The sequence below is a fragment of the Hipposideros armiger genome, unplaced genomic scaffold (genome assembly GCF_001890085.2).
Source record: "Hipposideros armiger isolate ML-2016 unplaced genomic scaffold, ASM189008v1 scaffold_790, whole genome shotgun sequence".
Taxonomy (NCBI): Eukaryota; Metazoa; Chordata; class Mammalia; order Chiroptera; family Hipposideridae; genus Hipposideros; species Hipposideros armiger.
In genome coordinates, this window is record NW_017732140.1 from 506,773 (window position 1) to 533,717 (window position 26,945).

The 26,945-nt window shown below is 50.2% G+C and overlaps 1 protein-coding gene across 5 annotated transcripts in view; it reads left to right on the top strand.

The window, feature by feature from the left end:
• LOC109374116 (TBC1 domain family member 14) overlaps nt 1-26,945 on the top strand; it is an 87,143-nt gene that overhangs the window by 56,276 nt on the left and 3,922 nt on the right. For all 5 annotated transcript variants that reach the window (XM_019628446.1, XM_019628443.1, XM_019628444.1 and 2 more), the window contains 9 exons: nt 4,482-4,600; nt 6,963-7,045; nt 8,313-8,430; nt 10,799-10,905; nt 14,120-14,200; nt 15,076-15,170; nt 18,015-18,086; nt 18,744-18,872; nt 20,509-20,618. In XM_019628446.1, coding sequence (XP_019483991.1) covers nt 7,021-7,045; nt 8,313-8,430; nt 10,799-10,905; nt 14,120-14,200; nt 15,076-15,170; nt 18,015-18,086; nt 18,744-18,872; nt 20,509-20,618 — 737 coding nt within the window. In that variant the 5' untranslated portion in view covers nt 4,482-4,600; nt 6,963-7,020. The remainder of the gene's footprint in view (nt 1-4,481; nt 4,601-6,962; nt 7,046-8,312; nt 8,431-10,798; nt 10,906-14,119; nt 14,201-15,075; nt 15,171-18,014; nt 18,087-18,743; nt 18,873-20,508; nt 20,619-26,945) is intronic.

Here is a 26,945-nt window from a genome sequence, read left to right on the forward strand (position 1 = left end):
CCCTTCCTCACAGTTGCCTTTTTGGCTCTGCCCCAAGTCCAGCTCTTCCCTTGTCCCTCCGCGCCTCTGCTTGTCCCACCAGCTCTAGGTGGCTTATTGCCGAAACTTTAAAATCTAGAGCAAAACAACTTCGATTCAGTATCACTCCCTGTGTGAGGTGCTCCTGCTAACCCATGAATAAGCTGCTTATGTGTATCTCTTGGCCGCTGCTTTTGCTGTCGGGATACCTCTCTCTCACGGCCCAGATCTCCGTTGTCCTTTGTCCACTTAGGTGGCACCCTTTATGGGACGCTTCCCTGGATCCTTCCAGCCCCAGGCATCCTGTCCTTGGGCTCCCACAGCAGGTGGCCTACCCTCTCCTGGCAGTTTGCGTTACCTACCCTGGGTGATGCCACCTTACTTGCCCCTACTAGAGGGAGCCCTTCAAGGATGGGGTCCGCAGCTCTCCTGAAATGCTGGGCCTCATGGTCCTTCACAAATGAAGTCCTTCTGGAGCTCCTCCTCCTCCTGCACGGCCCCCCGTGGAGCTGAGGGCCTGCTCATTCACCCTGATTACGCTTTTGTCCCGGCCCTTTGCTGGTTCATCAGACCACACCCCACCACTTAGCCCAGGGGTTCTCAACCTGTGGGTCGCGACCCCTTTGGGGGTCGAACAACCCTTTCACAGGGGTCTCATAAGACCATCGGAAAACAAAAAGATATTTACATTACGATTCATAACAGTAGCAAAATTACAGTTATAGAGTAGCAACGAAAATAATTGTATGGTTGGGGGTCACCACAACATGAGAAATTGTATTCAGGGGTCGCGGCATTAGGAAGGTTGAGAACCGCTGACTTAGCCCCTGCTTAGGTGCAGCTCTTTGTTTGCAGCTCTCTCATTGGTGTTGCTCTTGTCTTCCCAGCAGGATACATGATGAAATACTCAGGGCAGGGACTTGGACCTAGATGCTTCTAGATTAATGGCTTGCAAAGTTTTGACATGACACCTCCCCACCCGTTAGATAATTTGAGCTACAGCACTAGATAAAGCTCAATATAGAACTGAAACAAACTGGCCTATGTGCACTCTGATATTTTTTATTGTTTTTTGTTTTTTTAATGCTGGTGTGACCACTTAAACTGATTTGCCACTAGAACTTTGAAGACCCCTGTTCTAATTTCCTTCTTGGGCTATACAGGACCTAAGAATCCATGGCAGTCGCTTGAATGGGTGATTTATACTGATGAGCCCGCAGGGCTGCTGATGAGCTCAACAATGGATAGCATTGTCTCTCAAAACTTGATCCCATAAGGGTTCCGAGAGAGAAGAAACTCTGAGGCTGGGCCTGTCCTGACATTTGGCTCACAGAAAGGGCTCCTACCGTAGTGGGCGGCCATTAACCTGTGTCATCTCATCACAGTTGCTACCATTTCAGATGAGGAAACTGAGGCCGAGACAGAAGCGAGATGATTTGCCTACGATAAGAGCCAGGACTTAGAGCTAAGTCTTGTTGTTTCCGAAGGCCCGGCTCGCGCCACGTCACAGGCTGATCCCAACGTTGCTGATTCACAGCTGCAAGTTGCTTTTGCAGGGATGTTTCATCTGCTGCTGCAGCGCCCCCACCCCACCCCAGGATCCAAGGATCCTTAGAGTGAATAGTCCTCCTCTTGTTTCTAACGTTGGTTTGTCTGGTTTGGAAAATGAGCTCACTGTTGACACCTCTAGGTAGCTATGGGAGGACTAGATTTGGAGCAGAACCTGGAACAATTTCCAGTGCCATTCATATTCGGAAGTGCTGCTTAGAATTGGAAAAAGGCTTTGCCTGGGATTTGGGATCCGGACAGTGCAGGCCAGCCCTCCTGTGTTTGTTTTCTTTTTAATCAGGCAGTGTTCCGAGTGACGAAATCGGCAGTGTTTGCCCTGCATCTGCACTGAGGTCGATATTACAGGTTCTGACAGAGTTGACAGGCGTGGCGTAGACTGAGTGTGAATGATGAAGTTACCTGTGAATCGCGTCTGCGAGTGGCTTGTGTGAATTCTGGAGAGCGTGAATTCTGCTAAGAAATGGGGCTGCAGAGGCAGAATGCTTGGCTCTGATCCCAGCTCCCTAGCTGGGCGGCATGGACATCTCTGGGCCTCTGCCTTCTCATCTGTGACATGGGGACGATAGCTCCCTTCGAGGGCTAGTGCGAAGGGCGAATGGGGCCAGCTCCGTGTCCGGAGCCCTTGCATAGTGCTTGGCCCATTACCCCGGCTGCTGTGACTGCTCCCTGTTAGTCAGGGAGCTTCTGAGCTCTGCTGCAGAGAGCTGGTGTTTCTGGGTCACGAGTCAAGGTCTTTACTTCATTTTACTCCTCCTTTTCACACATGTGCTGTTTGCAGATTTTGCGGGGCTCCTTGGTGGTTGTTGGGTCCTGGAGCACTTTTTCTGCCTTTACAGTTGTGACAACCTGAGGAAAAGGAGCGTGGTGGCCGGCAGGCCGGGGCACACTCCCTCTGCGCCGGAGGCTGTGCTCACCGCTTCACAAGCCTCTCCCGTCCCTTAGCCCTCCCTGGTAGGCACTGGTCCCCTTTTTGCAGATGTGGGGATGAGGCTCAGGGATTCTAAGGGCTGTGCTGGAGGTCACAGTAGTTCTTGGTGGATCTGAATTTGGCTCCCTGTCCTGCCTGGCTCTAGAGGCTGCACTTAACCCATGTGGGCCTCGGCCTTTTCCCTCTAAAGCTACACCCCTCTTTGTTCAGAGTGTGTTCACAGAGGAGGTGGGGCCTGCTCAGGGGCAGAGAGGGGAGCCCTGCAGGCTCAGCGCCCCGGGCTCCCCACCCCGACCCCAGGCTGTGTGATTGAGGGCAGGCCACTGTGAACTGCAGTTGCCGCCTGAGTCTGTAAAATGGGGCGACACTTGCTGTAGAGCTTGTCGTGGACGTAAAGTGAGAGAACGTGTGGGAAGCGCACGAAGCGAATGGCGGTGAGCACCCAGACGCTGGGCCTGACTGCTGGGCTCGCGTCTTTGGCCTTGGCGAAGAGTCCACCAGACCAGGGTCGGCAGGTGAGCAGCACCTTCCTTACGGGACATCACTACTGATTCTTGTCAAAAGTGCAGCACATCTCAGACTCTCTCACCACACAGCTTTTGGTGGGTTTCCTAGAAAATTCAATATTTTGACATCCAGGCACTGGGTTTGAAGCTTCTGGTGGCTGGTGCCGTAAGTGGCAGCTGAGCACCATTTTCTCAGCTTTTGGTAAGCGGAGGTCATTTTCGTATTTTAATGGAACCACGTTCAGTCTGGACACACAGTGTTAGGACAGCTAACCTCGTCCACCCAGATGTGCAGAGCCCCCGTCCCCCGTGCTCCTGGACGCACTCCCCTCTCACGGCCTGTGTACTCAGAGATCCTTTTCACGTTCAGAAGCCTCTACAGGCTTTTCTGGCTGAGAAGAATTGCTTGTCACGTCATTTTACCAGTAACACCCTTCTTGGCAGCTAATGTCAATACAATTCATTTAGTAATTAATCACTTTCCACTCATGATACTGCTTCTGTTGTTCAGAATGGTTATTTAAGTTTACTACTTACTCCTGTGTCCCGTCTCCCCAGCTAGATTGTCTTCTGTTAATGGAGTGTCCCGAGAGCCCTGACTATATGGCAAAGAGAAAATGCTGGTTTTCCTTTTAATTTGCGGAGGGCTAAGAGTACACGCAAGCTCACACACACACACAATTTCAGAAGCTGGACTCTGTGGTGCTAGCTTGCTTGGCTCTCCTGAACTCTGGCTGGTTGGGTGTTTGGAATGTGGGCCACCAGGCGTGACAGAGCTTCCGTGGTTGCAATCCATGGGACAGTGACTTGGTGGCGTGGAGGCTGCTCTTAGAGTTCCAGGACATGGCACAGCTGTTTATGGAACAATCACAGTGATGGCTTCATACAAAGGTGTTCAAGATTTCTTTTTTGATCTTTCTGGTTTAAGAAAATGAAACAGTTTTAACCATCTTTATGTAAAATATTTTTAACCCATTCTACATTTTAGGAAAGATTTAAAGGGCTAACAAAAAATATATAAAATGCCATGGGATAAAAGGAAATGGATTAGAAATTTAGGAAGGGAGTGGGTATATGAGATGAAGCCAGGGGATCCGGTGAATGCTGAAATTGGCTGTTGATTAGGCTCAGAGCTTCCGAGTGGCCATTGTAATAATCAGTTAAAATTTACAGTGTCCAGAAAACAGTCCCCTGACCCAGGAGAAGCACAGGAGACCTGAGACGATGTTTGTGGGTCCTTCTAAAGGGGCACTGGGGTGAGATCCTTAGTGACTTCCCCACCAGTAAGAGAAGTCCCCAGTCCTTGTACTATAAAGTGAGGGCCGGTTTTTCCTTCTGAATAGCAGATATTCAAAATCAACTTAAAGGACTTCATAACAAAAAACCTTCCTGCTTTCAGAAGGGCTTCATATTATCCGAGTTGGCCAGGCCCGGAGTTACCCCTGGTGTCTTTGTCCTAGGAATGTGAAGACAAGGCTGGACGAGCTAGCAAGCCAGGCTCTCCGAAGCAGAATGTGAGGAAGAATCTTGATTTCGAGCCGCTTTCCACCACCGCGCTCATCCTGGAGGACAGACCAGCGTGAGTCCTGACAAGAGTCTGTCAAGTGTTCGCTGTAGTAGATGAGGACAGCGTGCTGATCACCTTCTCATGAAGAAAGACCGGGGCCACAGGAGGAGAAGGGAAAGCGTGCCTCACTGCAGACGCTGGGCCTTCCTTACTCCCTGAATGAATGAATGCGGGCTCTGCGATGAGAGTAGATGGCTAACTTGGAAACCTGGCCTTTAACATAGAAGTTTTGCCAGGATTTTCCATTCAGGAAATTTTCATTTTAATGTAGCATTTAAAAATACTTAAATAGCTATTCTAAACTATAGACTGGCCTGTAACTGACGTGGGTATGGAGGGGGCACGCTGGTAGTGCCGAGCGGTGCCTGCACTCGCCTGCTGGGTTATCGGGGCTGCAGGAAACAGGGTCTTAGCAAGTCCCTCCTCCGCTTTCCATCTGTGTGATGAGGAGATTGGTTTTGATGATGGGTTTGTGTTTGGAGACCTCACGAGATGTGATCAAACAATACGATGAATATTTAAATAAAAAAAATTATTACAGTAAAAAACACATTGCCATTAATCCCCCTCAAAATACTCCCCCTTGTTTTAAACACACTTACCCCATTGTTCCTGCCACTTTCTGAGGCAGTTCTGCGAGTCCTCTTTCATGAGTGTCTTTAGTTGTGCTGTCGTGGCTGCTTCGATGTCTTGAATCATTTTGACTTTGGGGAAGAGACAGAAGTCACATGATGCCAGATCTGGTGAATAAGGTGGATGAGGACACACTGTAATGTTTTTATTTGACAGAAATTGCTGTATACCAGAAGCGATGTGTGATACAGAGCGTTGTCAGGATGGAAGATGATTTACGGCACAGTTTAAAACACACCTTCTCTCAACCATAGCTCACACCTGACTGACTGCACCGAACAAGTTGAAACTTGTCACACAGTGTTACTAAGGTTCGAGGTGCTGCTTCCCATATTGAAGATCCTGCCTTTCCATTGGATGGCACTCGGTAGCAGTAGTTACCATATTTTGTGATCACAACAGAAGGGCTTCGTGTCACACATCGCTTCTGGCATATGGCAATTCCTGTCAAATAAAAACATTACAGAGTGTCCTCATCCACCTCATTCACCAGATCTGACACCGTGTGACCTCTGGCTCTTTCCCAAAATCAAAATGATTCAGGACATCAGGGCAACCACAACAGCGCAAGTAAAGACACTCACGAAAGAGGACTTCCAGAACTGCTTCAGAAAGTGGCAAGAACAATGGGGTAAGTGTGTTTGAAGCGAGGGGGAGTATTTTGAGGCGGATTAATGTCTTTTACATTTAAATAAATTTTTTTTAATTTAAACCTTCATCGTGTTGTTTGATCACACCTTGTATCTCTTTTGAAATATTGAGTTTCCATAGAGCATTTTGTTTTATTAGAAAGATTCTACTGCTTAAAAAATAGAAGATTGTGAAATATAGGGCTAGAATTCCTAAGGTTCCTGCCAACCCTGAAATTTCAAATTGGTGAAATCTAAAGAAGAAGCATGTCTTGTACTGTTAATTCTTGGTCCTTGGAAATTGTGGCTCTGTGGGTAGATGGGGAGAGAACCTCTGAAATTGAGGATTAAGAAGGTAGATGGAGACTTGGTAAAAGCCAGTCCCTGTGAGGACGAGTCCTTACAATGCTCTCTGAAATGTGAACTGTGCGAAACGGTGCCGTGTTCTCCCACAGGAAATGAATGATAGGCGTTCCGAACATCCCAGGGGTGTGGGTGGCACTGTGTGAGGAGCACGAGCAGCCAGACCTTGCCGTCCTCCCAGTGGTCAAGTGCCGGCACATGCACCAGCACATTTCTAAAAGAGAGCATGCATTTTATTTTTTAAACAGGATTTGAAGTTGCTGAGAACTATGGTGTACATTTGTATATAAAAAACAAGCAGATGGCCCACATAGCTGACATGAAACTCGCACACCTAAAAAACCGGCCAGGGAATGTCTTCATACACATATGTAATATGTGTATGTAATATGCACATGTAATACACATATGTAATATATGCTATCCTTCAAGGGTAGATGTCGACACTAATCAGTGCATTGTGGTCAAATCAAACTTTCTTTGGAGATTGGGGTGAAAAACACTGAAAGATTAAATGTTTATCTCTATTAGAATTATGGGTATTGTTATACTTCAAATTTTTTAACAATGAGCTTATTTTACTTTGGTAACAAAATATTTCTATGAAAGAGCTGTCTTTGTCGTCTTAACGTATTTAGTTTTTGGTCTTTGAGCTTTTCGTTTTTTTGAAAATAATACTTCAAGTTTTCTTTCTCAAAAAATTTTATTTGATATTTATAATGGTGCAAAATCGTTTATTTTCTATCAAGAAATCTCCCGGCGAAGCCAGTGGAAGAAGCTCAGAAGCACAGACAGCAGTATGAAGAAATGGTGGTTCAGGCCAAAAAAAGAGGTAATGGAATTCACACGTGTCTGCTTATGTAAGGCAACACAAGATTTTGTGCCTGTCTGGATATTTTCTTTTTACCATCTGGAGCACTAGAACCTGAACTTTGTTGAATGCTTTAATATTTTGAAATTGGTACTTTTCCATCAGAAACGTGTGCGTGTGCTCACTTGCCATGCCTGGTACTTTAGTCAAGGTGATAACGCTTTGACTTGACAGCAGAAAAGAGGCTGTTGGAGGACAGTCCTGGAATGGAGAAGGGCTCAGCCAGCAGTGACCGGTGGGTCTCGCCCTCGTCTGGGCTGTGGTCCTTGCTCACACCGATGTCATGGGAGTTGATAAAATCCCTTGTAGCACCTAAAACCCTGTGGCTCTAGGATGTTTCAAAAGTATATGTAATGAACATAATGTGGTCTGTAACACAAAGGAATATTATTCAGCCTGAAGAAGGAAGGACATTCTGGAACATGCTGTACAACATGGAGGAACCTTGAGGATGGCATGCTCAGTGATAGAAGCCAGACACAGAACACCGAATCGTGTGTGACTCCACCTCTGCGAGGTCCTCGGAGTAGTCAAAATCATAGAGACAGAGCCACAAGGGTGCGGGCCTGGGGCGGGGGGTGGGTACGGGGGAGCTAGTGTTTCATGGGGACAGAGGTTTAGTTTATGAAGATGAGAAAGTTCTGGAGATGGTGGTGGTGGTTGCACAACAATGTGAGTGCTTAGTGTCGCTGAACTGGACACTTAAAAAGGGTTAAAAAGGTAAATTTTATATTATGTATATTTTACCACAATAAAACACAAAATCATATGTAAATTAAATGTGTGGTATTTCTCAGAGTTGCTATTTATACACTAAGAGTTGTGCTTAAGCTGTGAGACATGAGGTCAGAGGTTATAGTCGGAGGGGACGGAGCAGGGGGCATGCAAGGGGCCTCTGGTGTTCGGGTTGCCTTCTGTGTTTTGGTTGAGGTGGTAGTTTCCTGGGTTGGTCTGTTTCGTGATAGTTGATATGTTTTATTTGTATTCCTTTCTGTATGTATGTCATACTTTAAAGCTTACTAAAAGATGGATACCGCCTGAGCATTCTAAACGCCGTAGGGCATGAAACGAGCCCTGGGGTCGGGGGACGGTCTCGCTGCTCCCCATTCAGGGCCATCGTCTTGGGGGTTTTGCAGCATGACTCTGAGAAAAATCACCTCGCTTGAAAATGGTGGATGTCAGTTAGCAGACGTTTACTTCTCTCCTTATTTTCAATTGTGATTTCTAGAGCTGAAAGAAGCCCAGCGGAGGAAAAAGCAGCTGGAAGAGAGATGCCGGTTAGAAGAAAGCATCGGAAACGCTGTCCTCACTTGGAACAATGAGATTTTGCCGAACTGGGAGACGATGTAAGCTATGGCAGTGGGTGCCCCTAGACTGTAACCCACTTCTTCTGGCACCTGTAGGTAGCAGCTACATAATCACAGCTCATACCACAGCCTACAGTGAGATGTCCTAATAGGTTTAAGTGACGCAGAGTCTCCCTTCCCCTGCCTTGGTTCAGGCCTCGTTCCTTGCCTGGATCCTGTGACAAGCCCCCCTGCCCTCCTTCCAGTTCATCTACTCAGCAGCCGGAGGCATCTTCTAAAACCCAAGTCTGGGTCACTTGCCTACTTAAAATTTCAGCAACTTTCTTTTACTATGTAAAATTGGAATCTCTCCCTTTCTCTGTTGCCTCACCTTTTATCTCTCCTTCAGTTGGACAAAGCCCTCTTGGTAGCGAGCCTCAGGGCCTTTGCATGTTCCAGTCCCTCTGCCTGCAGTGCTCCTGCCCAGTCACTCCTCATCCAGCTAGCTCTTTGTTCTTGAAAGCTCAGTCTTCCTTGAGGAAGACGTTCCTGCCCGGGGGACTGCAGAAAACCCCTGGGTTCACTGCTTCTGTTGTCCTCTGTCTGACAATGGGGCCCGGGTCTTAGATGACAACACCCTGTGGTCAGTACCCAGCAGAGTCTGGCAGCTGCTGTCATCTTTACGCCCAAGGGACAGCTGTGGATCTTTTCTTCCTGAGTGTTCAGGATGGGTTGGGGCAGTGTGTGCACAGCAGCCCCAGGACAGAGGCTGGTGGCTCATTTTGGGCCTCTCCCCAAAAGCAGGAGCTGCCAGGAAGCTTGGATGCCAGGTTCCCTTACTGTCCCTTTTAACCTAAACCATATGTCGGGATGTTGGGGACTCACTCCTGGCACTTACCTGGATGTCACTCACTCTTATGACAGGTCCTGGTGAAAATCTCCACTAGGGAAACGAGGTATTCCTAGAGCCTGCTTTTCTAGGCAGTGTCATTAATAGGCTGGACGCAGTCAGGAAACACTCGTTCTCATGTGGGACCCAGTAACAAGAGTTGAGGGCCTCAGAACCTTGGGCCGTCTCGCTGGTCTGGTGGCTGCAGAAGCCAGCCCTGGTCCAGCCGCCACGCTGATGCTGGATGTGGTCCAGGTGCATGCACTTGCACAGCAGCTGCCGTGTAGGTGCTGGGCACGTGCTGGGTGTGTCTGCTTTATCCCGTGTAATCTTCACGATGGCCCTTCTGCGGGGAGGCTTCATTTTCTGGATGTTGGAGTAACTGCTCCATGTCCCACAGGGGAGCATGGAATTGGGGTGCAGACCTGGTTCTGCTGTCTCAGCCCATGCTCTCCCCACTGCGCTGCGCGGAGAAGCACCAGGGGAACCTGGCACCTTTGTCTGGGTCTGTTGGCAGTGGTGTCATAAGCAGCAGCCCTCAGCGACTTCATGTATTCAGCGTGTTCTGATTTAGCAGTTCGGCAGCTCACCCCCGAGTGCGCCACCTGTGTGTAGGCGTGCGGTGGCTGGCTGCTCTGCTCACAGGGCTCCCCCTTTGGATCTGTCCTCCACCCACCGCTCTGCTGCAGTGCCCCCTGGCACCTTCGCTTCCTGTCCAGCTGGTGCCAGGTTCCCGTCGCAGCAAGTTTCTTTCTTTTTTTTTTTTAAATTGGGGAATTGGGGGAGGGGGACTAGCCAAGTTGTTGTTCTTCAATCTTAGTTGTGGAGGGCACCAGTTGCCATCTGGCTGCCCGTCGGCAGCTCGGGGTCTCTAAGCTCAAGGTTCTGTGTTACAATCTTAATTGCGGGTGGGCATAGCCACCATCCCATGCAGGAGTCGAACCGGCAGCCTTGTTGTTAAGAGCGCATGCTCTATTCACTGAGCCATCCGGGTGGCAGCTCAGCTCGAGGTGCTGAGTTCAGTCTTAGTTGTGGGTTGGTGTAGCCCACCATCGAACAGGCAACTTTGTTGTTAGGAGCACGTCCTCTCACCAGCTGAGAGCGTCACTGGCCCATGTGGGAATCGAACCAGCAGTCCTGTTGCTCAGAGCTTGTGCTCTTAAGCTAACTCTTAACCAACTGAGCCACTCGGCCGGCCCGCAAGTTTATTTCTTGTTGCGTGCTTTCTGCTCAGAAAGTCCTTTCAATCCTTCACCTGCTTAAATTGCTGCTGGTTACTGAGGATGCTGCTCCAGGACAGTGCCCCGTGCCCTCCCTGCTTGTGCAGTGCCCTTGGCGGACCTGTCGCAGTAGGTGCCCAGTGGAGGTGGTCGTTGATCTGATCTCTATGGAACACTGGGCTGTGAGCTCCCCAAGGGCGGGGGCTGTGACACACGACTGTACCCCCCTGCTCCTGTGGTTTGGGGCTGGGCACTTCGGCAGAGAGAGAGTTCTTTGCTGAGAACAAACCTGTAAACTCACGCTTCCTTTTCCATCCAGGTGGTGCTCGAGAAAAGTTCGAGATTTATGGTGGCAGGGAATCCCTCCCAGCGTGAGAGGCAAAGTTTGGGGCCTAGCCATTGGCAACGAGTTAAACATCACCCACGGTGAGTGACTTGCATGATTCTAGGCTCGAGGAGCCCATCCCCTGGGTCGGTGGCTTCTGTCTGTCTGCCCTGTTAGGAAGAAAGGCAGCCATTGCCATGAAGCTGCGTCTTTTGAGAGGCCAGGTGGCTGTTCTCTGGGGGGAAGAGACTGTTGGGCAGCCTGGGTTCACTCCCAGGTGCTTCAGTATCTGGTAGTTCAGAGAAGACGCCTGCCCTCTTCCTGATACTTATCATCTTCTCTGAAGAGATGTGGTAGCCCCTACAGCTGTGACATCATCAGCATAGCATCAGTGGGCGGAGTCATGTTAGGGTCTCTTCTCAAAGCCCTGTAGAAAGCAAAGCTTGATTGGGACAAGAAAATGGAAGGGAGGTGCGTTTTTTTCTGTGGAGGTACGTATCGTATTTGGGGTGCTGTTGATTGTGGCATTTTTTCCCCAGGCAGCTTATACATAAGCACCTGAGAGAGACAACATGACACTTGGACGGGGTGCTCGAGGTTCTAGTAGCTAAGTCTAGAAGCTGAGGGGAGCTCCATACTCACTGTTGGGCTGCGTGCATTCACCCAGTCTGTGTGCGTCGCCTCCACTGGCTGGGTTCTCGCACTCTCTCTATCTGTGCCCAGCACTGCGCTTTGGGTGAAATCCACTCCAGGCCTCTGACTTGGAACCCAGTGCTGAATGCCTGATAGATGTTACTTTCTCCTTTTGTCTTCCTGTCCGCAGGCTAAGCTGCAGCAGACAGGAGCTCCTTTCTCGTCGTCTTTGTTACTCATGCCCAGTAAATGCTTGTGGAGTTGGTGGTGGCACTTTACCCTATAGAAGGCCTTTGAGTTGAAAGCAGATTGACTTGTGTCTTCTCTCTGTAGCTGGAGTTTATGTTGTTACTGTTTCTCCCGTCAGACTCTCATTTGTCCTGCTAGTGCAGCTTTGGCCACTCAGGGCTCTGTGCCTGGAACGATGCCAGCTGGCTGGTGGGTGGCAGCTGTCTTCTGTGCAGAGCAACCTACTCACACCTCCATGTTTGGCTAACCCTAACCTGCCCAAACTCGAACATCTTAATGTGAGAAGATGTGTAACATTTGACTTGTGGAAATACATAGTTTTTAACAAGCATCCCCGGAAGTAGAGGTTTGGAGAAATTGCTGAGCAATTATTTCAGTCTTTGTTCTTGAAAACTTTCTAAACTATCAACAACTCTGTCTAAGCCAGTTGAATGTCATGCAGTGTGTGTGCGTGTGCGTGTGCATGTGTGTGTAACTTTTGCTTCTCACTGATGCCTGGGTTGGTTTTATTTAAATTAAAATCTTGTACAGACCATATCGTAGTAGATTGGGCCAAACAGCTAATTAACCACTTACATATCTTGAAAGTTTGTCTGAATCTTGATATTGGCTCATTTTATTTGAATTGTGTCTTTCTGGTATGATTAGCTGCCTGCACTAGAATTGGTGCTTGGGAAGCTGAGGCCTCAACCTGTTATACTCTCTCCTCTGTCACCAGTCCTAGCACAGCTCTCTGCACATGGCAAGCCGTCAGGAAGTGTGAATGAATGAATGAATGAATGAATGAATGAATGAATGAATGCCACCTTTTTTGGGTCCTACTTCATCTCAGTTTTACTGCATATTGATGCCAGTCTGAGAACACAGATGACCGTGAATGCTGGCCGTTGAGGCCAGGCATCGTATTAGGTTCTTTACTTACAGGCCTTACCTGATATTGACAACAGGTGTTGTTGACCTTACTTTCCTGCTGAGACAGTTGAGCACCCTGAACAGAAGGTTAGGGACTGCCCCAGCCTTGTGGCTGGTGTGGGATGGAGCCAGGCTTGTCATGCTCGCCCTAGCTGACTGAAGCCCATGGTCCAATTTGGGAAACCCCAGATTTTTGTGGTTGTGCAATTGGGAACTTGCTGAAAGTCAACCTAATAGTACTATTAGAATTTCACTCTTAGGGCAGTTAGCTTTGTGTTTTGAAATTGGGTCTGGGAAGAAGGTGCATTTGCTGTTCTAACATCTCTTCCCCGGCTTCCCTCCTCAAAAACACACCAGTAAAGCCACAGAGATACTTCAGAACCCTCACACTGAATGCCAGCATTGCCCTGAGGCTGCCAGCATCAGTGCTTTACCTGTCAAATTCCTCATTTGGGAAGTGGTTCCCAGTGGTCAGGGGCCACACAGCTGTTTTCCTCCATCTCCTCCCAAAATGATCAAAGCTGAGCCCAGCTCCAGGAGCCTGAGAGGGGCAGAGGTTCCCCAAATCCTCTAGCCTCCAGCTCAGTGCATGTCAGCATTTGAGTTAAGGTACATGCTGCCTTCCGGGTAACGGAAAGATAAAGTTAATTTCATAATTGTACCCTCCTCTGCCCTGGCAGACTAGCATGGATGGTAAGTCAGGTCCTTCACAAGGCTAGAAAAAGGCCATTAATCAGTATTTGACTTGTTGGAGCACAATAATACTATTAGAATTTAGTTTTGTTTTAATAAAATAACATGCACTGCCCGGAAAGCAGATGTGCTCTGCTCTATTTCCCAAAAATAGTGATGGAGAAAATAAAGTGATAAAAATTCTCTGGGTAGCGATCGTTAGTGATCCAGGCTGTGGGGACTGGGAAGTGTGTGGCGGGGGGTTGGAGGCGTCTGTAGGAGACCTGTCTTGAGTCCTCTCTGCCACGACCATCCTTCTTTGAAACCTCTGCCTGTTGCTTGCACCCCTACCTGCTTCAGGCAGCCATGTTGGGAGGGCTGTGCCATGGGGAGGCCGGCCCCCTTGTCTGTGTTTGAAGCCAGGTGGGCGGGCTTTCCGCTTGTCTCTCCTGCCCTTCATCACTCAGTTCATCGCTTGTGCGGGTCTGTGTATGTTCCAGTGCCCTTTGCTCTGAGTGCAGATGTGACCGAGGGACCCTCATGGGCTTACCCCAAGGAGCTCACAGGCTGGTAGAGGCAACACACTCACAAGCAAATCAGAACACAACAGCACTACGGGTGGGCCGTGTAATAGGAGTAGCTACCAGGCGTGGTGGTGTTTTGTGTCCTTTCTTTGTATCTGGTGATGTCTGTGATGACACTAGACGTTCCTTCAGGGCAAGTGGGGGATTATAGAAGCGTCCTTAGCAAGTGTGCGGTCTGGAGTGGAAGTTGAACTATTCAGAGAAGGTGGCTGGAGAGGACATGCTCACACGTGACGTTAGACTTACCCAGGGGCTCTTCTTCCAGAGCTCTTTGACATCTGCCTGGCCCGAGCCAAGGAGAGGTGGCGGTCCTTCAGCATGGGAGGCTCTGAAGTGGAGAATGAAGGTATGTCTGAAGCCTGGGGCTGCTCGGCCAGTGGGAGTTTACTTAACCGAAGAAGTGCTTGGTGCACGTCAACAAAAGGCTTCCTGGAAAAGGGAGTTTTTTAGAGCAAGCAGGTTAAAGAAAAACACTTTCATAAGAAAGAGACCATGGCAGGTCCTGTGAGGCGTTTGTGTTCTGCACATGCTGGAGAGCTGGTGGAAATCACCCCCGCTCCCTGTATCCACACGCACGCGGTGCATACCATCGCCTGGCACCCAGGGTTCCAGGAGCGCTGGCTTCGGGGAGCATCGGAACTACTTCCAAGGAGACGGGAACACTGCGTGTTTGCTAGATTCCACACAAGAATGGTACTTCCACTGGTGAAGTAGTATGTTTTTTACTGATCTTTTTCTATACCATCTGCGTGGTATGAGAATTCAAAAAAATCAACGAAGTTATTTGTACATACTTGTTGGAAACAGTACACGAATGTGACGCTGCCACAATGCCCATGTCGTCTTAAGCGTGTACCAGTGATGTTTTAGATCCAGTGATGATTCTCTGCTGTGTTCTGGGCCTAGCATTCATCTGTGTAGATCCCCTTACTTGTCCTATTGCTTCCTTTGTTGACGGAAGGCAATACCAAATGTGGACTCTAGATGATATCTGATGATGATCTAGCCTTAGGTGGTGCTGTGAGATTTTTGCAGTTGAAGTAAGAAACTCGACAGACTGTTACAAACTCTGTAGCTGGGCCCTGTGCTTTCAGTTGTAATCAGGTTCATGTACTTCTGAGAATGTCCTTTCCTTGTTTCATTCCCACAAAACATCAAAGCCCTGGAATTCCGCCACGTACTCCCTCTGAGAGGTGTAACGACTCTTGATTTTTTTCGTAGATGCCGGTTTTTCAGCAGCAGACAGAGAAGCCAGCCTGGAGCTTATTAAACTGGACATTTCTAGAACATTCCCTAATCTCTGCATTTTCCAGCAAGTAGGTGATGGCGATTTGTGGTTTATAAGTATGTTTATAATTCATAGATGTCAAATTGCGTATATTTATAATCAAGTTTGAAATGTACTTGCGGTTTTTGGGGGGTGCAGGGGGAGGGCAGTTAATACACTTAGACTTTTAAAAATAAGGGTAACGGATGCTTTCAAACAAATATTTAATGTGGCCATATTTCTGCTTTTGAAGACGGTTTTTTCCTTCCTTTGAAACATATGTGTCAGAAGCCCCTGTAGGACTGGCCCAGAAGGCCCCGTGTGCTGCTGCATCTGTCTGTGCATCCTAGGCGCTGCCTCTGTTTTTAGGATGACACACAGACATGCTCTCAGCGTGCTCCAGCCTGGGGCAGAAAGGGAGAGCCTTGACAGACTTGGGGTGCAGTGAGGGTGGGGTTTCTGAGCAGGTAGACCAGAGAATGGTGATACCGCTGGGCCCTGAAGCGGTGGGTGGAAGGTTGTCTTTTGGATGGCAGTAAAGAGAAAAGTGGCGTTTCCCCATGGGCCTCCAGTTCTGGAAGGCAGGGCCCGGGGCCATCAGCAGCGGGCTGTGGAGTCATGGGAGTACAGGTGTCTGAAGACCTTCTCTTTCACCCAGCACACATTTACCTGGGGTCTTGTTTGAGCCCTCCCTTGTCCAGTGTTGAATGGTTTCTGCCAGTTCTGCTTCTGAGGTGTCTCTGAGCCTGTCCCTTCTCTGTTTTCACTTCCTTTACTTAGTCAGACCCTCATCGTTTGTGGGTCACTGCACCTGCCTCCACGCATCTCTTGGCTTCCAACCCCTCTGTCCAGCTGCCTCGCTGCCCCCACAGTAACCTGGGATTCCCCAGGCTAATGCTGTCACACCCATGTTTCTGGCACCAGACCTTGCAATGCTGGGTAACCAGGAAAGGATAGTGGGGTACATCAGAGCAGATCAGTTAAGTGGCCGGGAGATGCAGAGGTTTGACACATGAACATTGCTAGAATGTGGTGTGTCCCTGGCACTCTTGATAGCGGCGCCGAGAAGCAAAGGTTCACTCTCCTGGTGCTACAGCGGTGGGGAGGGGTCAGGAACGGTGTCACAGGGGAAGCGGCTCTTAGCCTCCACTTGGACTAGGTTTGAATGACAGCCTGACCAGGAGTGGAAATACATTCCAGAGAATGGGAACATCAGACAGCTGATGGGCTGAGGAATCCCCACTTTCTTTTGGGAGAGAGACCCTCGCTGGAGGAACGAACAGAGGGGGTGCAGTTCAATTCCATGGACCCTACTTACTAACTACTGGCTACTCTGAGCAGGAGCCAGCTGCCAGGCAGTCCCTGCTCTGGAGAAAGAGCGGAGGGCAGAGCTTGGAGACACACGGAGTGTGGCCGAGAAGGGCGGGCAGAGTGCCGGGGACAGGGTCCCCAGGGTGCTGCCGCCAGCCGAGGTCCAGCCTTTCCCACACCTGGGACGCAGGCGTTCTCCGTGGCGCGTCTCTTGGGGACTCAGCTCCATTGGCTTGAGAATCACTGGGTGGTGATCTTGGTGCAGGAAGAGCAGGAGGAGGCGCTTTAGAGGTCTCTTCTGGGGCGAGGTTAGGGACAAGTGGCTTCTCTCTTCCCTGTGGCTTCCTTTGGGTGTGTCTCTCTCAGTCTGTGGTTCCCCAAAGTCTAGATTTTATAAAAGGGCAATATTAAAAAAATAAAGGGTGGGGTGAGGGGACGGGGAAACAATGCAATGTCCAGAACAAGCTAAGGGCGTTTAAAATGAGGAACCGCCGTCTATTAGCATATTTTCATCAAAGAAAGGACATTTAGCAACAAAGTGAGAAGGATATAATCACGAAGTTAAAAACATTTAGCTTTAGAAAAGTTCAGTGTAGCGCTCTTGTATTTTCCATTTGGCTTTGGACCAGATATAACGTGGTGACAGTTGGTGAGGACACCAGTCCTCAGGTGGGCATTTGGTGCTGCCACCGAGACCCCTCCCTGTCCCCTTCTCTTTCCCTCTAGCCTTCTTTGTTACCCTCCCATTGCTGTTTTCTTCTCTTGTCCCTCTTTGTTCTGCAAGTGTCTCTTCTTTTATATGTCCGAATGTGATGGTTTGGGCCATGGCATTCTTTTGAAAGCCACATAGGGAGTGACTTCCTAGTCACACGCCGTGTACACTTTGTGTTCCTTGTGTTAACTGTGGCTACACGGAAGAAGTCAGTGTGCTGTCTGGACCGGGTCAGTCCTCACATGCTGACATCAGCGTGAAGCGATTCTGTGCGCAATTAGAACACAGAAATTGCAACACTTTCGTTTTTAGGAGGAGTTACAGCAACGAATGGAAATCTTGGAGGGATGGGAGAGCTGGGAGAATGTTTGGAATAAAAAGGAGGCTATTAGGACTTAAGATTTAGAGAGTGTTTCCTAAACTTGCTGTATGGAAAAACAGAAGAAACAAAGACAGCCATAGGCAGGGGGCTCCGGGGAGGGGCCCCGCCTGGAGGCAGAGTGAGGACTGCAGTTAGCACTCACCTGCTCTGGAGAACCCTGGGGAACCTGGTCACCTGGCGAACTCAGAAGGGGAACGCAAGTACACAGCAGGAGGCAAGTTCAGAGGACAGTTTTCTAGTGAGGTGCTACACCTGACTCACCTGCTTTTCTCAGAGCAGCTTGGTAGCCGAGCCACGGACTCTCTTGCTAACTGGATCTGTAGCTCATGTGTTAATTACATGATAGTGGAGCTGCTAGCATCGCGCTTGGCAACGACTTCCCCCTCTGTAAACAGCAGTGTGACTGCACGTGACGGCGGCGGCGGCAGTCCTACCTTGAGCACTAACCAGACCTCTGCATGTGTTGTTCGCTGTGTTGGTCCTTTCAGGGCGGCCCGTACCATGACATGCTGCACAGTATTTTGGGCGCGTACACTTGTTACCGACCGGATGTGGGCTATGTAAGTGAACTTGTTCAATATTTTATAATATTACCACCTGTAAAGGAAGTCCCAGGCTATTGCCCAGCACATCTCAGCTGCAGATGTCAAGTTGAATGCCCTCATTTTTTTGTTGAATGTGAGAAGCCTGTTGCGTTTCCTTGTAAAGAAACTGGGCAGGCTCGGCTGCTCTGTGGCTGTCATCACATTTTAATTGGATTTGATTTTCATTTTTTGCATGTGGGTTTTTTTTTCAGCATCAAATGCAAAGAGCCTTTAGCAGTAAGCATTTTGAAACTGCTGCCGATGTCTGCGGCTTAGTAGATGTGTGTATGCATGCTAACAGACTTAACATGTTCCATTAGACATGCATTTCTATGGCACCAGGAAACCATCCACTCTAGAGGGCAGTGTTTCAAATGGCAAATGCGCGAGGGGCTGGTTGGTGGTTTCCCATGTGGACGTGGGGAGCGGGCTGCAGGAGAGCAGACCAGCGCAGTGTTTCCGAGGAAGAGCGTGTCAGAACCGAGGCTGTGCCACTTGTGGTGGGCGGCGGTGGGTGGGTGGCTGCGGGCCCTTCTAGCACGAGGGCATGTGGGTTCCTCTTCTCATATAATGACAGAGCTGGGCTCTGATGCGTGGGCTGCTGTGGCTGACGCGCCTTCTCTCCTTCCTCAGGTCCAGGGCATGTCCTTTATCGCCGCAGTGCTGATCTTGAACTTAGACACTGCAGATGCCTTCATTGCTTTTTCTAATCTTTTGAATAAACCCTGTCAAATGGCGTTTTTCCGAGTGGACCATGGCCTTGTGAGTATCCCCTGCATATGTGTCCCGGCACTGTGTCTACACACAGCAAGAGGTGCCTGATCACTGTGTCTTTTCTGTAGGAAAAAAAATGCATCTTCCCTCTACTAAGTGATATTTAGAATAAGGCACACTGTATAAGGTGGAGGATTATTTGCACATTGTGTTGAATTTTAAAAACACATAGTTAATGGCCATATGTATGAATTTCTGAATACATTCTTTCAGAAAGGGTTTCTGAAAATATATTCTCCAAACATGCAGAAGGGGTGCTCCTACCAGACATGCACACTTGTGTCAGGAGCAGGCCCCTCTATGGGTCTGTGGCATAGAACATGGTGTAACGGAACCCCGTTGCTTCCCACTGCCCCGGGCTTCATACAGCGTGCTCCCACATGGGACAGGAGACGCGTAAGGTCAGCTCCTTCATTTGACAGAGGCAGCAGCGGATGAATGGAGGGGTTTCATTGATTCATTTTCACCTCTGTGCCGAGCCTTATGCACAAAGATGGCTGTAGTTTACCTGGGAGGCCCCTCACGTGCCCCTGGAGGTGGGTCCATAGTACGCACCATCTGCCGTAAGATGAGCAGGCAACACTCGACAGCTGCCAGCTGCCCGCAGGCCTCCGGCGGGCACACGGCGGAGCTGCACTGGGCGGCCTCTCCGCGTGCCTCGCCCCTAATCCGGTAGCCGCGCTTTCTGTCCCACAGCCCCCTGCTCTGTGCGTTTCGTTCCCTGCCAACCCTGTCAGAAGCTGACAAGCACGTGCCGGTCAGCGCAGGTTGTGACAGCCTGCTTTTCCCTCGTGTTTCCTCCCTTCATGCTGCCGCCCTGCTTCAGATAACGGTGTTACATTTCCTCAGGGAATGCGGGGGGTTGGGCGTGAGCGCGTGTGCTTTTCCAGACCACGTTAGACACTTAATTCATTCCTGGTTCTCGGAAAGGAATGAGCCGATGAGGACTGGGCCTTTGCAGGGTCCAGGCATGGGTTCAGGTCGCAGCCACACACTAACGATGTGACCGCACATGGCACACTGTAACTGCTCTGGGTTTCAGTTTTCTTACCTATAAATTGAAGAAATAAGAAGATGTAGCTAGTGATGCTCTTGTGACGTTTAGAAGGTGTGCTTACAGGCGTCCTCAGAGAATGCGGCTCAGGTCCAGACTGCCGCGGTAAAGCGAGTCTCGCAGTCAAGTGAGTCCCATGACATTTTTGGCTTCCCAGTACACATACAACCTACGTTCACACTATATTGCAGTCTGTTAAGTGTGCAGTGGCACGGGGTCTATAAAACAATGTACATACCTTCATTAAAAAGTACTTTCCTGCTAGAAAAAGCTGACCATCGCCGGTGCCTGTTGGAAAAATGGCGCTGATTGACTTGCTGATGCAGGGTTGCCACAAGCCTTCAGTTTGTAAAGAGCAATACCTGCAAAGCGTGGTGGTGGGGCACAGTAAAGCGAGGTGCGCCTGTGTTAGAAACTGCTTATATACCTCGCGACAAGTTACCAAAGTGTGTTAGCAACTGCACAGGAGACACTGCTTTAGATCTTGAGGGTGTAGTAAGTACATTGTTTTGTAGATTGCAAACTTGTGTGATAATTAGTTTATTTGTGTATTTCACATTGCCTCCCCAGATGTTGACCTATTTTGCTGCATTTGAGGTATTCTTTGAAGAAAATTTGCCGAAATTATTTGCTCATTTCAAGAAAAACAACTTAACTCCAGATATCTACCTAATTGATTGGTAAGACTGCGTGTTTATGTTTTCACATGTCCCCGCCCATTTTCCACTGTGCTTGTGGCCAGCTTCCTTCAGGGCTCAGCTGACACCCCCATCTTCTCCCCCAGTTGCCCTGCCTTTGAGCTGCCTCTGCTTTCCGAGGCCTGGCACTGCGGCCATCTGCTGGCGCTGTTAGCTCTCTTTTTATTACTGCCTGTGACTCTGACTGGTCCCTCTGAACTCCTTCCTGGGGAGAAACGGTGTCTGGGACCTGTTTGTCTTCAGAGCGTGTTTCCCCTCCATTAAATGAGATGTCACTCAGCACAGGTCTGGCCGGCACTGCCCTGGGACCCAGGGTCAGGCAGTGAGCAGACACGGCGCTTGCCTGTAGGAGCGGCTATCTAGACACAGAGACGTGTCCATGGTCAGCCACCCAGCTTGTGCCAAGTGCTGTCTCTGAAGCACGGGAGGGAGGACAGAGGCCCTGGGCCCAGGCTTAGGGGTCACAGAGAACAGGTGACACATGAGCCCGGGCCAAGGCCTGAGGTGAGGCTGTTGCAGAATTAGCAGGGTTCTAGCAGTCGGCTTGTTGTGTCGGAGAATAAATAAAGGACGGACGGTGGCAGGCAAGGTCCTGGCGGGTCTTGATGTCAAGCTGGGGAGCTTGGGCAGGATGACGGGGCCACAGGGAACACTGAAGGCTTCTGCTTGGGGGAGGGGATGGAGGTGGGTTATATCCAGAAGTGAATTTCATGTTGCTCGAGAGGCAGGGGAGCTTGGAGGCAGAGACAAATTAAGGGAAAGAGGTGAGAGCTTGAGCTGACGCTGCAGGGGTTGGTGGAGAGTAAGAAGTGGAGAGACGTTTGGGAGAGGGAAGCTGTGGGTCTCCACGAGTGTTTTGTGGAAGCAAAGGCAGAGAATCGTGGTCTGCTCTTGAGTGTCCAGCTGGCGAGGGGTTGCTGGTGCCACCAGCTGAGACCAGAAGCACAGAGGGTCCAGATTTGGCAGGATGCTTAATAGATCTGGTTTGGGACATGGGGATTTTGAGGTGCCTTTGGACATCTTGGGTAGACATACAGAAAGGAGGTTCCAGAGAGTTCTGGGGTAGAGCAGTAGACTGGGCACGTCTTCATACAGAGGCGGATGTGGTCACCTGAAGAAAGGGTGGGATGTCACCCTGAAAACTGGTTTTAGGGGCCAGGTGAGAAGGCTGGCAGTAGTTTTGTGGAACGAAGTGCGCAGTCTCTCAGTGAACTGGTGGGAAGGGTGGCTCCGGAGCCAGTTTGAGCCCTGGCCTCTCGTTACTTGCCTGTGGCCTTGGTGAGGGCCGTTAGCCTCCCCGGGCCTGTTTCCTCCTCTGGAGACCTCGCCGCTGAACCTCGCGGGGCATTGTAAGGTGATCGCCCCAGCCCCCCTCGACTTACATAAGGAGCCCTACAGAAGCAAAGGCCCGTTCAGGCTCCGACATTCCCTTGCATAGTAAATCTAAGCTGCCGGGAACCCAGAGCTGGTTTGATTTCTTTTGTTTTTTGGTTTTTTTTTTTGCTCACCTTCTTCAGGAGGCAAAAGGCTTACTTTTAGAAGGTAACGTCCGAATGTCACCCGACACGAGGCTCAGTCCTTAAACAGACTCGTCTGCACTGTTGGGAATGGGCCCTGGATTCTTGGTGTTTGTTGCTTTTGTCCCAGACCTTGAGACTGTTGTGAGTTTGCTGAATTCTTGCAGGGAGCGACGGTTTGGAGGTTGGAGCTGGTAGTTGAAGCCACAAGTCCTGGTGTCACTGGGGAATAGTCAACATCAGGCCGTGAAGTGGCTGCGGGTGGGATGCTGGGCTGGCCTGTGTGGCTGTGCGAAGTGGAAGTGGCTGCCTCAAAGGGCCCCGTTGCCTTACAAATGGTGGTTTCGCCACAGTGAAAACTCAGCTCTTTCATGCCCTCTGCACCCCTTTGCTGCACCCACACTGTTAATGTGACTGAACCCTGACCCTGCAGATTATGGGGGCTGGAGCACGTGACCACGGGGGGAGGGTGTTAGGAAAGAGCCAGGCGGGACCAGAGCCTTCAGCGTCTTCCTTATCTGTTTTGTGCCTCCAAGTGAGATTCTCAGGGTTCCAGGCTCCACGTGCAGTTTGGGAAACGCTGTTGTGGAGCAGTGTCTTCCAGACGCTTTCCCCTGACTCGCAAAAGGAAATAAATCTTGTGTTGTGACTGTGGCCGTGTGTGCAGAAACGTGTTAGGTATATAGGACTGAAACACGTTTCACAAAACGGTATAAAGCATTCTGAAGTTGCCTTTTCTGTTCTCTACTTATTCCAAAAAGAGGCAACCCACTCTGAGTGACTGACTGACTGGGTCACGACTGGCAGCGTGACAAGCTCTGTCCTGGGCTGAAGGTGGTTACAGTCCGAGCGGGCGCAGCCCTTCCTGTGATGCCAGTGCTTTCACACGTGACCGCATTGAAGCTTCCCAGCAGCCCCTTGGAGGCTCAGAGAGGCAGAGCGACTTTCCCGGGGTCATGTGGTGGCCCAAGTGGCAGAGGTGGTATTCAGAGCCTGCATGCTTTCCCACGAATCCCTTTCCAAGGGATTTTGTTGTAAGGCCGCGTAACCCGTGAGGTGGGCCCTTCACTCAGGCTCCAGAAATAGCGTCAGCATGCTGATGATGCCCCTGGGAGTGGAAAGCATGGGTCACTTTTGTCCGAAATGACAAGTGCAGCAGAGTGCAGGGTGTCTGAATGAAAAGGAGGCCCCAGGGTTCCGCTGCTGAGACCTTTATGCTGTGACATGTTGGTGCAGATGCTGTGCTCTGATGAGGCCTCTGCAGGGGTCAGCTGATTCTTGATGAAATGCTTGACTGCTTCTTAGAATAAGGGCCACAGAGGGCATTTGTCATCTATCTCTGCAGACCCCACACAGGGCTAGACACACAGAAAATCCTTAGTAAGTATGTAAGTGGTGTTAAGCACAGAAAGCCTTGCATTCATGACTTATTCCAGTCCACACTTGTAGATACTCTGCGGTGATCTAGGCTCTTGGCTTGGTGCTGACCGGCAGGCAGAGCTCAGCTCAGAAACAAGGTGGGCACTGGGAGAGGGCAGGCTTCGCTGAGGACCCGCCTGAGAAGCGGACATTCCAGAGGCACTTGTTGCTTTATTTCACCTTTGCCGTGTCCGGAGCAGGTTTATGCCTTAGCAGAAAGGAAGCCACCAAAGCCCCTTACCCAGTACACACCTGTAGTGAGCGGTCCAGGTCAGCCTACTTTTTCTGCTACGTCACAGCACCTCCCCAAAGCCGCATCTATACACCTCTGATAGCCGGCCCTGTCTCCGAATTGCATACACACGGTAGGTCTGTGTAACACAATGAATTCTAGGGTTCCAAGAACTTGATACTTGAACAGTGAGGCCTTTTGGTCCTCCTCCACCTCAGAGGGTGTCGGCTGAGTGTTGTGGGTGAGCTGCGCAGGTGCTCAAATAACATGACAAACCCTTTCCTGCCCACTGGGGGCCAGCTAGGAATTGTACCTTCTTCATTCCCAGGACAATTTCTCTGCGCTGTGGATCGCCACATTGTAGCTTTGTAGGACATCACCTAGCAGAGTGTGACAGCTATCCTTCCAGAATGCTCTTTTCCCTCTCTTCCACCCCCACAGCCTGTGCCCCCGCCACCCCATCACAACGCTAACCCACTGCTGCCCCTGTAACAGGCAGAGCTCTGTCGGTCACCTCTGTGTTCCTCGTGCCTGGCCCCCCTTCATGGGTGTACATACGCAGAATCCAGCCCGAAGCCCATTCAGGTGCCAGCCACTTGTCCACGTGGGCTTGGCATGCTCCGCCCCATGGCTTACAAGGATTTCACAGCTGAGAATTGGGTTTCCTTGCCGATACTGCCTTCCTGGCAAGGCGTCTTACTTAGTGTGGCGTGTCACTCTTTCTGTTCACATGGAGGACAGAACAGGGCCTCGCCAGCTGCCTTCGTTTTCCTGCAGAGTTTTGAGTGTTCAGACAGTCAAGTATCCATGTTTTGTGGGAGGGCTGACATGTGGTCGTTTCACTTACCAAAATATTTCTCATTGCTCTCAAATGGCAGAAGTATTTGGAGGCATCAGTGGGTTTTGCAATAAATAACCTTGAATTAGAAAAGAATCCAGCAGTACATTCCATACACAGTTAATGTTTCTTATAATGATGGTTTAGTGACACTTGGAGATCCTATCATTACACTGAATCTCTATCTTAAAGGAAAGGTTCAACATGAAATTACTGTTGGAAGATTTTTGTTTCCGTCTCATCTTGAACACATGTCATTTATAGCTTTTAACTTTCAGGTTACTGGTCTGCCTAAGAACTCCAGAGCAGGGGTTGTCTTGCTGAGCATCCAGAATAGTGTCTGGCATACACTGGGGCCTTCACAAGGGGCATGCATGCTTGTGCGCGCGCGCGTGCGTGTGTGTGCGCGTGTGTGCGTGCGTGTGTGTGTGTGTGCATGCGCATGCGCATGCACGTGTGTAAGAGGATTCCAAGCCTGCAGGTGGGAAACCTTGCAGGAAGGGCCCACACAGCCTGTGTATCACCAGCCACCGCTGCCTGGCTGAGGATGGAGCCTGTATTATAATGCAGGGGTTCAAATCATTTTCCTGCCATCTGCTAGCCCCTACCACGTGCTGGGACATAGGTGAGAATGCCTTTGGGCTCAAGGTAGAAGGTACTCTGGGGGCACAGAGATCGGTCTGTCGAATTGCTTCCAGGATCTGGGGTGAGGCTGGACTTGTTAACTAACTTTGAACTGAGCCTTAAATAACTATTTGTGACTTTTGATGAATGCAGTCCTGTGTTGGGTGTTTAATGTTCTGTTTCACCCTCACAAGGTCTAATGAGGCTAATTCTTATCTAGAAGCATCTGTTCTAGCTGCTTGCCTGACTGTTTGGGACACAAAGGGGTGCCTGGTGGGGTGGGGGCTCAGAGCCGCTTCCTAAGCCAGCCCTGGGGGCCCAAGCTCATCCTTAGGAGCCAGTCAGGTCGGAAAACTGGGACACAACTGAAAATGGGTGGTGTCGGGCCTTGGAGGTCCAAGTCTGGTGTGGCGTCTCCGTGGGTGAGATGGCGAGGTGACCTTCGCCCTTTACCTGATCTGTTTCCACGCCCTCCTCACCTGTGAAATGGAGCCGATGGCTGCTCCTCATGGGGCGGTGGCGAGGAGAAAAGTAGCATGGTACCTGAAGCGGCACCAGCCCAGGGGAGCACATGCTGCCTGTCTGCTCTGTGTTCCTTGCAGCCCGGACCTCTGAGGAGCGGGCCAGGGGAGGGGTCAGTCCCCTCCCCTCTGGTGTCTGAGACCAAGCCGTGCCTCCAGAGCCGGCTTCCCCCTCCCGCCACGCTCAGGCACGCAGTTAGACAGACATGGCCAGATACGAATGTTTTCTGGGAATCGTGATGGCTTGACAGGAAAACAGCTATCTGGTTCCTCACACACATTATGGGGGAAATAGATACACAGAGCTGGTGTCTGGTGTCTTTGATAAACCTATAGCCTCATTAATTTAGCAGCACAGACTGAGACCGAAGGACCTCATAGTAGCCTGTAAGGCCCTGCCCGTGCTGGGCCCCCGTCTCAGGGTGTCTCCGTCGACCTTCCCGCTGCTCTTTTGGGCTTCAGCCCCCTTGCCTTCTTGCTCTTCCGTGGATGTGCTGGGTCACCTCCTGCCTCGGAGATTGTGAACTTACTGCTTCCTCTGGATGCTTTCCAGACCCTTCTTCTGGCTCGGGGCTCGCTCTTCAGGGCTTTCCAGGTGTCACTCTGCAGTGATGCATTCTTCCCTGACCACCCTGTTTATGAGTGTGTGTGTGTGCACACACTCTTACACACGTGCACATCCTGACTAGCAGCCCGTCTCCTACCTCTGCTTGCATCTGACAAATCTTGAGTCTTATTTATACCCTCCAACCCCAGAGGCAAGAAGTGCTGTCCATTTTGTCCGATGCTGTGAATCCTCATCACCAAAGAACAGTGACTAGCAGATAGCAGGCTTCAGAAAAGACTGAAGCCAACTGGGCTGACCTGCTCAGAATCAGGAGGGCTGAGATGTCAGGCGTCAGCTCCTGGAGAGCGGCCACGCTTAGGGTGGTAGTAAGGATGGACAGGTGGACCTCACGGGCTCCGGCTAGGCTGTTCTGGGTCCTTCAGATGGTGGCTTCATTTTGTCAAGTTCCAAGTATCCAAAGTAGTTTATGGAGACCCACAAACAAATCTGAACTCAAGAATGTTCTGTTGAAGAAATTTCTTTTGTTGTTAACGCTTGCGCGCGCTCTCTCCCCCTCTCCCTCCCTCCCTCTCTCCCTCCCTCCCTCCCTC